Source organism: Amphiprion ocellaris, chromosome 2 (genome assembly GCF_022539595.1).
Source record: "Amphiprion ocellaris isolate individual 3 ecotype Okinawa chromosome 2, ASM2253959v1, whole genome shotgun sequence".
NCBI lineage: Eukaryota > Metazoa > Chordata > Actinopteri > Pomacentridae > Amphiprion > Amphiprion ocellaris.
Genome location: NC_072767.1, coordinates 36,908,039 through 36,918,410, shown reverse-complemented (window position 1 = coordinate 36,918,410; position 10,372 = coordinate 36,908,039). Strand labels below are relative to the sequence as shown.

The window sequence follows — 10,372 nt, the reverse complement described above, 5'->3', positions numbered from 1 at the left end:
CCAGACCAGAGACTTTGAAACCAGAACCTTTCTCCTACAATTAGTCTGGTTTCCCCTTTTTGTTTTCACCTTGGTTTAGTTATCCTTTCTGTGTTGGTTTTAGTTTCATTCGTTAAATAAACTGCTTGTAATCTTTGACCTGTGTCTGCAGATGTCCTATGACACCAATGATCCCATCTGATATTTACCATATTTTCAATTATTGTTCCCATTTCTTAAAATTAAAAAAAAAAAAAAAAAAGCCCGCTGAAATCTGATCAGATAAATGAATGTGAAACTACTTTGGGTCTGCTGCAGCTGCCTCCCTCTGATCTTGTTCCTGCCCACAGCACAATCTGATCAGTGAAACACTGAAGGACAACTTCAGCATGTAAAACATAAATAAGCAAAGGCTGCAACTCGTGATTATTTTAATTTTAACTTAACTTTATGTGCTGTTCAAAAACTTTATTTTTTCTGCAAATGTGTAGTGATTCCAAATCTTGGTTATTGATCTCCTTGATTACAAAAAAAATCTGTATCGACCCGGAAAAAAAACAAACATGTCAGGCACCCTATGATGTTAACTGTTTGCCTGAATGTTTTTATTTAAAATCCTCAGTAATAACCTTTGACTGGTTGCTCTTAACCCTGTAAAACTCACTGCTGCAAAAATACAACATCAGCTTATTTTTTAATTACTATTTTCTATTATATATATCTGAAATAAACCCTAATCTGGGGTCTGACAGCAGCATGAGGTCAAAGAAGCTGCCATCAGCTGCTGCACTTCTGTCCGTCCAGCAGATGGAGCTGCAGTGAAGTGAAGAGCAGCACAAGGCAACCACCACTTCCATCCACTGACGCATTCAATTTGACTGACGCTAATGTTTTATTGACTTCCAACCACTAAACCAATAAAAGCTGCAAGCAGCGTTGGACGGGTCCTCGCATCCGAGCGGCCCGACTGGCCCACGCATATCCACCAGGAGGCGCTGCAACTGAGAGTAAAGTTTCAGGCAGATTGGAACATGTACAGGCTACTTACACAGCACTTCCTGTTTCATGGCGAGAAATCCATAATGGCCGCCAAGTGGTGCAAAGATGTGATTAGGGCCGGACTCTGATCATACATGTAAAATTTCAGGTAGATTGGAGCATGTACAGCTGAGTTAGACACCACTTCCTGTTTCATGGCGAAGGATCAATATTTCTGGGGGTCGCCATGGCCACGCCCTTTGACTTTTGCAGAGCATTTTGATAACTTTTTATCAGGTTGGGCTGTTGCATATACTGGCCAAATTTGGCATCTCTCGGACTTACCCTCACGGAGTTATTAATCTCAAAAAATTTACAGCTAATTCAAGATGGCCGACTTCCTGTTGGATTTACAGTATGGCCGTGATTGACTTTTTTGGGTTTCCTGATGTGCTGAATATGCATACAAAATTTTGTAGCTGTAGATGAAACGTCGTGCAAGTTGGCCTAATGACCAAATTTTCAATTTTCCAGGGGGCGCTATGGAGCCATTTTGTCACACACATGCGCAACTCCCATAAAATATCAAATTTTTCGCCAGTCCTGATGAGCATGCCAAGTTTGACGCGTTTTGGGGTATGATAAGGCCGCCAAAAATGGCGATTTCCCGGCGGGCAAAGAATAATAATAAATAATTCCTTGCATTCCAATAGGGTCTTCGCACCGTCGGTGCTCGGACCCTAATAATAATTCCTAGGGTTTCAATAGGTTCCTCGCACCACTTCGTGGTGCTCGGACCCTAATAATAATAATAATAATAATAATAATAATAATAATAAATAATTCCTTGCATTCCAATAGGGTCCTCCGCACCGTCAGTGCTCGGACCCTAATAATAATTCCTTGAATTCCAATAGGGTCTTCGCACCATTCGGTGCTCGGACCCTAATAATAAACCCTAGCATTCCAATAGGGTCTTCGCACCATTCGGTGCTCGGACCCTAATTAGACAGCAAAAACAATAAAAATGTATTATTGAAGTTGTTGCTATGTACTTGTGTCTGATTTCTTTCTGTGCATAGCAGGAAAATGTGTTGCATACTTTAAACAGTATTTTGGCCACTTTTGGTAATCCATAACTGTGACAAAGCATTTTCCGAGTATTGATTCATATAACAGCGATGGAAAAGTAATGTGTGGGGAGCTGCGGGTTACAGAGAACTGCAAATGATGCAGATGTGAGCAAACAACTAAAAACATCCCACCTCGACTCCAGTGGTTTTGGTGTCAGTCACTTTGTCATTTTGGTCGTTTTTTCGACGGTCGCACAGGAAAAACATATGACATGAAGACCAGATGAGCATCTTTATCATTTTAGAATCTTCCAGTGCAACTCGCACTTCTGCAGATCTTTTGATAAAGATTACTGCATGTATATTTTATTCCTAGCAAACAGGAAAAGACCACAGAGCAGCACGAATTAAAACAGAGCCTACAAGATGAACGAAAGTAGGTCAATACACGTTACTACGACATCATTATTGCACTGAACATCACGACTATAAAGTATAGATTTCAAAGAAAATTCAGCTTTTTTGACATGTTTGTAGAAGTGAACATCTGATATTGTGCCTTGCGCGACGGCACAAGGATTGTGATCTTTTATCGAACAGAAATATCAAGAGAAGTAATATCTTTCAGTGGAAAATACAGCCTGGCCTCAGGAGCAGGAAAAAACTTTTGTATGTGTTTTCCACAATTGTCCACCGGTGTATGCATCAGCTCACAATTTTCATGCAAAACACCATTAGCTGCAAGATATCTGAGAAGTCTCTTGCACATATTGTGTGATTCTAGTCCAAACTACAACATTTCAGTGGTATTTGAGCCTTGCTTAAACCACTCCATAACTCTGTTATTTCTTTCTGAGCCATTTCGTGGTGGATTTGCAATTGTTCTTCAGTTCAGCTGAAGCTGCACTGGACAAGCAGAAAATCTGACCTACTGAAGGCACTACGTCAATAGTCAGGATGTCCCTGAGGTCAATAGAATTCACCTTCTGGGGACCATGAATATTGCTGTAAAGCCTTCATCCACTAATTCTAGGGATATTTCAGTCTTGACAAAGGCAATGAAAAAGCTAACAAAAGTAAATGTACAAAAACCATCCTTTTTCATGTGTGTACAGAACCAAGGTTCTATTCCTTTTTTTTAATCCTAAAAATGAATTAATCTCCATTATTTCTTTGTGAGCCATCCCTTGGTATCATGTGCTTCAGTCATCAAAACTTCCTTATCTGGGAGCCATGAATATCTACAAATTCTTCATCCAGTACACTACATGTACTTGAGATATTTCAGTCTGGACAAAAGCAGTGGACCAAATGACAAACTGAGAACTGGGCTTAAAATTATTGTACCAAAATCTCTCTTTTTTGAATGAAAAATGGTCATTATGTGTGTACAGAACTGAGAATACATTCTTCAGTGGCATGGACATTTAGCATAAAAGCCCAGCAGGATATTTCAATTCAAGCAGTCTAATCTGATGACCTATTTATTTTTTGTTTGAGGATGCAAAAAGAGCATGTGACCAACATTAGCACCATTCAAGGAAAATGATGCAGGATTTGAGATGTGATTTCTTCTGTGATTTGAGTTCCTTAACAAATGAATACATAAATAAGTAGATTGATCATCAAGCTGATATTAAATTTTTAATTTCTATTATTTGTTATTTTAACTTCTCTCCTTCTACTTGATGAGAAACATCATCTTCTTGAGTAAAACGGCAGTGTTCTCATGTTCTGGTGTGTCTCCACTCTCTGCCAGCTGCAGCGCCGTCCTGCCCACATTATTTGTAGCTTGTAGGTTGACCTGATTCCTCCGTCCTTTCTGCCCAGCTTGGCCCCAGTTTACAAGCCTCTTCACCACCTCCTGGTGTCCACCGCGAGCAGCACAGTGCAGAGGAGTGTCTTTATTCTGATCTGTGCTGTTGATCTTTGCTCCAGCCTCCAGGAGCAGCACAACCACATGATCGTGGCCTTTCTCAGCTGCAGCATGAAGCGGTGTTTTCCTCCATGCGTTCCTGTCTTCAGTCCCCTTGCTTTTGAGTGAATGCAGCAGAGCTGAAACCACGCCGGCATGTCCACCAGCTGCTGCGTAATGTAGAGGTGTGGAGCCGTCCATGTCTCTGGTTCCTGCTTTTGCCTTGTGGGACAACAGTGAGGTGACTGCATCTACTTTTCCTGCCACAGCAGCCACATGGAGGGCAGTTTTCTTTTCGTTATCAGTAATGTTTGGGTTGGTTTTGGCTGACAGCAGAAGGTCCACCACTCGGCTTTCTTCTTGAGAAGCTGCTGCCCAGTGCAGAGCTGTCCTCCCCTGCCTGTCTTTGACTTTGGGATCTGCTTTACCCTGAAGAAGCTGGATCACTGTGTCTGCGTGACCCTGCTGACCTGCTACATGCAGAGGAGTCAGTCCATCCTGGTTCACTGCATTCACCTAAAGAAATGATGTGCGACATACTGTAATTTTTTTAAATATAAAACTGACACCAATCACCATCATGTTCAGAGGAATTTCTGCAAATTTCTAACAATGTTTTCAGCATTAAAACTGTTTGGTGATAACATTGTTAGACTGTTGGTACCCTAACGTTCTCAAAACTGAATGTTGCGCTGAGGACATTCTTCCTTTATTATGTAAGACTGTTGGCAATTGTGGAAATGTTTTGTCGGTTCTATAATGTGTTAACTCAGAAACATTCCCAAAACATCCTTAGAACACTGCAGCCACAATGTTCCACCTCTGTTAATATATCCCAGTGCAGGAATGTCGTATAAATAACGTCCTATCATCTGAGGCCTCGATAACACCTGGAAAACATTTTTTGAATATTGGTTTAAGAACATTCTGCTATTGATATCAGGAAACGTTGTGAGAGTGTTTTATAAGGAATGTTCCCCAACAACATCCCCAAGAAATCCATAAAACATTGCAGTCACAATGTCCCACTTGTGGTAATATATTGCAGTACAAGAACATCTTATGAAGAATGTCCTGTCATCTGAGATTTCAATAACATCTTGGAAACGTTTTTTGTATGTGGCATTGAGAACATCCTTCCTCTGTCATCACTGTGGAAACGCCTCATAGAAGAGCAATCTATAATGTGTTCCCTCAGCATAAAGGAAAAATGTTTTGCCTTTAATATATTACATTACAGGAATGTTATTAAAATTCTGCACAAAAACATTCAGTTATCTGAGGCCCCAGTGACACCTAGAGCTATTCACTGTTGGTTTGAGAACATTATTCTTCTATTGCTTTTATAGGACACTGTTAGAATGTTTCATAGACGAAGTTCCCCAACAACATCCATAGAACATGGCAGACAGAACGTTAGACATTACAGGACATCTTTATGAAAAACCATATGAAGCTTTGGCAGAATCTAGACATCATTTTTTGAATGTTGGCTTGAGAACGTTTCTCCTCTGAAATCATGGGACATAATCCGTGTTCCTGACAACATACTCTAAATGTTAATAATAAAACAGTATTTTAGCTTTAAAATTTGCATCTTTGAACATTAGATTGAAACATTTTCTCTAAATAATGACTCAGATTTGTAGATAATGTTATCAAATGTTGTGGGAGCATTTGCTGCCTGTTACCTGAGCTCCAACTTCTAACAACAGACCAGTTAAGTCCGTCCTGTTGCACTGAGCTGCCAGGTGTAGGGGCGTCTGGCCTTTAGCTCCAGCGATGTTGGGGTCCGTTCCTTGTTCCAGCAGAGTCTGTACTATGGGAATGCTGCCACCATGGACAGCCAGGTGCAACGCAGAGGACAGGTCTGCTAAAGTGGTGTCCAGTTTGGCCTGCTTTGCTGCCAGCACTCTGAGGTATAAAAATAAAAAACAAAGATGGTACTATATAAGATATAGAATTTGATAAGGTGCAAATAAGCAAAGAAAAAGGACTGATATAATGTAGGCATTTATAAAGCCTAATATTAGAAAAAACTGTAGACTGAAAACCAAACATGTGTTTTAATGACACTAGATCCTTTTTACACATCACCTGAAGACTTCAGTGTGTCCCAGCTCAGCCGACAGGAGGACAGGAGTATATCCATGTTTGTCACAGATGTTCACATCTGCTCCACTGTCTATCAGTGTAGTCACTGCTCCTTCATGGTTCTGTCTTACAGCTGAGAGAAGAGCAGAGCCCAGTGCTTCTTCGCTCAGAACAACTCTGGCATTCGCTGTAGTTTGAACAACACTCATTGTGAGCTTGGATGCTTGTAGATTTGTACTTCACAGTTTGTTTAAATGTCTTAAAATAGTTGCATAAAGACTTACCGAGCAGCAGCTGGAGAATTGTTGCTTCATGGAGATTAATGGCTTCATTTAAGGCATCTCGGTCAACTTTGGCTCCTGCCTTGAGAAGCATTTTCACCATTTTCTCATTGTTTCTCTTGACTGCATTGAACAGAGCTGTCTTTTTATGGCTGTTCATGGCATCGACAGCAGCTCCGTTCTGCAGCAACAGCTCAGCAAGCCTCCAGTTATCTTCCATGGCTGCCATGTGGAGAAACATGTCCTGGTTGTGGCTCTCAGACTGCTTGACCTCCTCTTCCACCAGGACTTTTACAGAATCCAGGTGTTCATCATCCACTGCCAGGTGAATGGGGGTTTTTCCCTGCAAATCCAGAGTGTGGATGGGGGCCCCACCTTTATAAGGACCCTCATGATGTCAGTGTGACCCCTGCTGGCTGCTTTGTGAAGAGCTGTGTGACCAGCGTTGTCCTGCAGGTCCAGTCTGGCTCCTTTACGGATCAAGAGCTGAATGATGGATAAATGTCCATGTTCTGCTGCTGCATGTAGCAGAGTCTCATTGGAGGTATTGACAGTGTTGATGTCAGTGTCTCCTAACAGCTCCTCTAGTAGCTCTACTTCCCCATTTGCAGCAGTCATGTGAATGAGGTTTTCTGATTTACTCTCCGCTGGTTTATTGTCCTCTTTTCCAAGCAGCATGTTTTTTCTTCCTGCCTTCTCAATCTTGTATCTCTTAGCTTCTTTAATGCTACGTATAGTGGGAATCTTCTGAGTTACAGTTTGATTTTTTAATTGATCGATCCCTTCATTGTCCCTCTCCAGCAAATACCCAATCAGCTGTCTCCTTGAGTCTTGAATATGTTCGTTCACACTACCCACGTAGGTCTTGATTCGCTGATAGAGGTCTGGTTCTGCCAGCATAAGACAGGGGTGGAAGAATTTCCGACATGCTCTCTCACCTCTGGCCTCCAGGATGTCCAGGACTCTGGAGTTCTGATCTATACGCGTCCTGATGGTCAAGACGATGGACCTCTTCTCTGCCGTCATGGCTCCTTCTGTGACAAGAAGATCCAGCAGATCCTCAGTGTGTGAGATTCCATAAACCAGATCTCTTCTCTTTGCCTGGATCACATCCACTGCATAAGGGTTCTTATAGTTTGATGTGGCTCGAGCCTCAGAACCTTTGAGTTTGCTGATCATTTTAAATATACTGGAAACTAAAGGTCTTTTCTTAAGCCTTCATACTCGGCATGTCCGTGTTGCAATTTGTTGTTCTAGCCCTGCATGAGTGTGTGTTTTATATCATATCACTAAGTGAAAAACCTCACCTTAGCAACTAAATACAGACAAAAGCCATTCACAATAGACATGCGCCCAGTTCAACCTACCTTTTGTGAGATTATGTAATCAACTAACAGTGTTAGTTTTCATTAGATGTAACAGAAGTCATACATTGTCATTATTGTCATAATATACTGAACAAAAATATATGCAAATGGTCTTCTTTTCTGATTGAGAGAAAAAGTAAAACATCTGTTTTTGGTGGTTATGATCAGCCAATTGTGCATTAAAAGTTTTAAAGGGGTTCAACTGGTGACAAATCCTCCACCGTTGAAGTAATCCACATCCTAGTATGGCTATAGAGAACAATAATCAGACAGTGTTACCAGCACATTGACTCTCCTTTGAGCAGTAACTACAATAGGCCACCTTAAAATGCAGCTCTATTCAAATGGAATGATGCCACAGACGACAAGAAATGGGTGAGAATGAACTGTTGGTATGCTGGATGCTGCTTATCAGTTCGGGCCACAACCAGGCATTTGAATATCCACTAATTACTATTTGTAGTCTAAGAAATACTTACAGGAGTAGAACAGTAAATGGATGGACATGTCCAACAATGTGATCCTGTTCCCCAAAAATGTCCTGTGAGGAAGAGTGGGACAGCATCTCGTTAACTCTGATGTGTTGCACTATAAAATGCTGGATGAAAAGCAGCTCACAATCATGCTTTGAGGAGGCAGGACAGAAAAAATGTATTTGATTTCATGTATTTTGGACATGTTGGTTATTTGCTCTTAAGATTCGGTTGGTTTCTTTGTACTCTGTGTATTGTACAATAAAAACTACAAGTGGACCAAAGATCACTGACATTGCTCATTTTCTTTTTCTCAAGTGTGCTAGAATCATGTAGTTATTTAATAAATGTGCTAGTCAGATGAATATTCCACTGTAAAAATATGTATATTCTTATAAAACACCAGAGAAGATTATTTTGTAATGTCAAAATGTACCACCAACAAATGATTTCAATGCCCTTTAAAGATTAGCTAGACCACTATCATCCAAGATAAGACCCTAAATGAAAATTAATTAGATCTAACTTTGGTAATCATTATGCAGCAGAATAAACTCAGTCAGTTACATTATCAACGAGAACGCAGATTTTTAAAATAATATAACAAGGCACTAGGCAGCAAGGATGGCTAGAGATCTGTATCAGTATGTAGACAGTTGATTTATATTACGAGGGACTAGCTATCCAACACATGTAGGTAGTGGAGGAATAACTACAATATTTCCGTGAAATGCAGTGACATTTCTAATAAAAGAACATATTAAATACTCGTCCTTCAAAACTGTATATAACTGGATGCAACCTCCTACTGGCTTACATCATCGTATGTTCCCTTTATAAACTAAATATCAGTTATAAACCATTCCTTTATGCTGGGCTTACAATTTTGTTTTGATATATTTTATGTATTTTAATCCAGAAATTGGGTCGTCTTTGTTATTTCCCGGATTCTGGTCTTCCAGTCAGCTTTACTGTCGCTGTAATCTTTCCTCTGATTCGTCCTTGGGAAGTAAATCCTGTCTGTTCCTTGCAGAACTTTCTAGGACTCCTCGTATTAAACACAGCAGATTACAGCGTCGATTCACTTCCCGTAAGACACGCCCCCTCCGTAGTGACGCGCACCTTCCGAGTGATCCCTCTCCTTATATGGCAGGGGAGCACACCGCTTTCCGGAATGATGTCATGTTGCCCCAAGTTTGAGAAATCAGAGCAGATTTACAAATAAATCTGAATTCCCACTATTAAATATCTAGAATGATAATCTGTTTGGACAAAGCAGAGTAGACCAAACCCCAAACAATCAATTTTAATAAGCAATGTGCTCTTTTAGTGCTTATAACTGGCTTTGAATTAGTGTAAACCAATTTAATTTGTGAAAGACTGTATAGCATAAAATAATGATCACAACAAAATGAAAAGAGACAGTTGAATAAGCTGCAAATATATGTTAAAAATGTTTGTTAGAAAAATATTCCCAGTGGATTGTTATTATTATATATAAAAAACAAGCCATAGAAATAAAGAAGAAAATGTGAAGAAATATAAAGAAAAAATAGGGAAAGGAAGAAACAAAAATATTCCATGGCTACTTAGACTAAGCCTACAAACTTCACCATTTGTTATACTGAAAACATTATTTAAGCTTCCACAGTCTGTAACCTTTTCTGTTTGTGTCATGACTGACGTTTATACTAATTTAATCAACAAATGAACCTATATAAGCTACAATTGAGCCACGGAGACTTCAAGAAAGCAGCGTTTCAGCTCTCAGATCATTGACTCGGTCTGTGCCGCCCTCTAGTGGTTAATTAGAAGTAGCACTGGTGTCTTGCAGTGGTTGAAGGCACCAATCTTTATAACCTGTGGGCCCAATCTGACCTGACCTCTCATATGCACCTGCTGTCTGAGCAGAGAAAACATTCATAATGATAGGTTAACTTATTGAGGATACACAGGAAATCAAAGTTTCCAGTGTGTTTGTTCTTTATTTCAATAATGAAGATATTGGGAAAAATAAATGAATAATCTCAGAACTGGGAATGTTCAGCTGTGTTGTATACAGAACATGTTAACTGGATTATAACAGTATTATTAATATTTTATGATACTTCCCAATCTTCTGTTTTGATTTCTTGTGCTAAAGTATCTCCTTTTCTTCAGCTTACTATTTGCTGATTTAATCTATTCTGCTTTTTAGAGAGGATCTTTATAG

At 40.0% G+C, this 10,372-nt stretch overlaps 1 protein-coding gene across 1 annotated transcript; it reads right to left on the bottom strand.

Moving 5' to 3' along the window:
• Positions 1-3,655: 3,655 nt before the first annotated feature.
• On the bottom strand, positions 3,656-8,127 carry caiap (CARD- and ANK-containing Inflammasome Adaptor Protein). The gene is given in 5 exon segments (XM_035954470.2): positions 3,656-4,461; positions 5,637-5,859; positions 6,043-6,226; positions 6,324-6,701; positions 6,704-8,127. Coding segments are annotated over 5 exon segments (2,331 nt in total). The 5' UTR covers positions 7,500-8,127; the 3' UTR covers positions 3,656-3,711.
• Between the last annotated feature and the right edge of the window lie 2,245 nt (positions 8,128-10,372).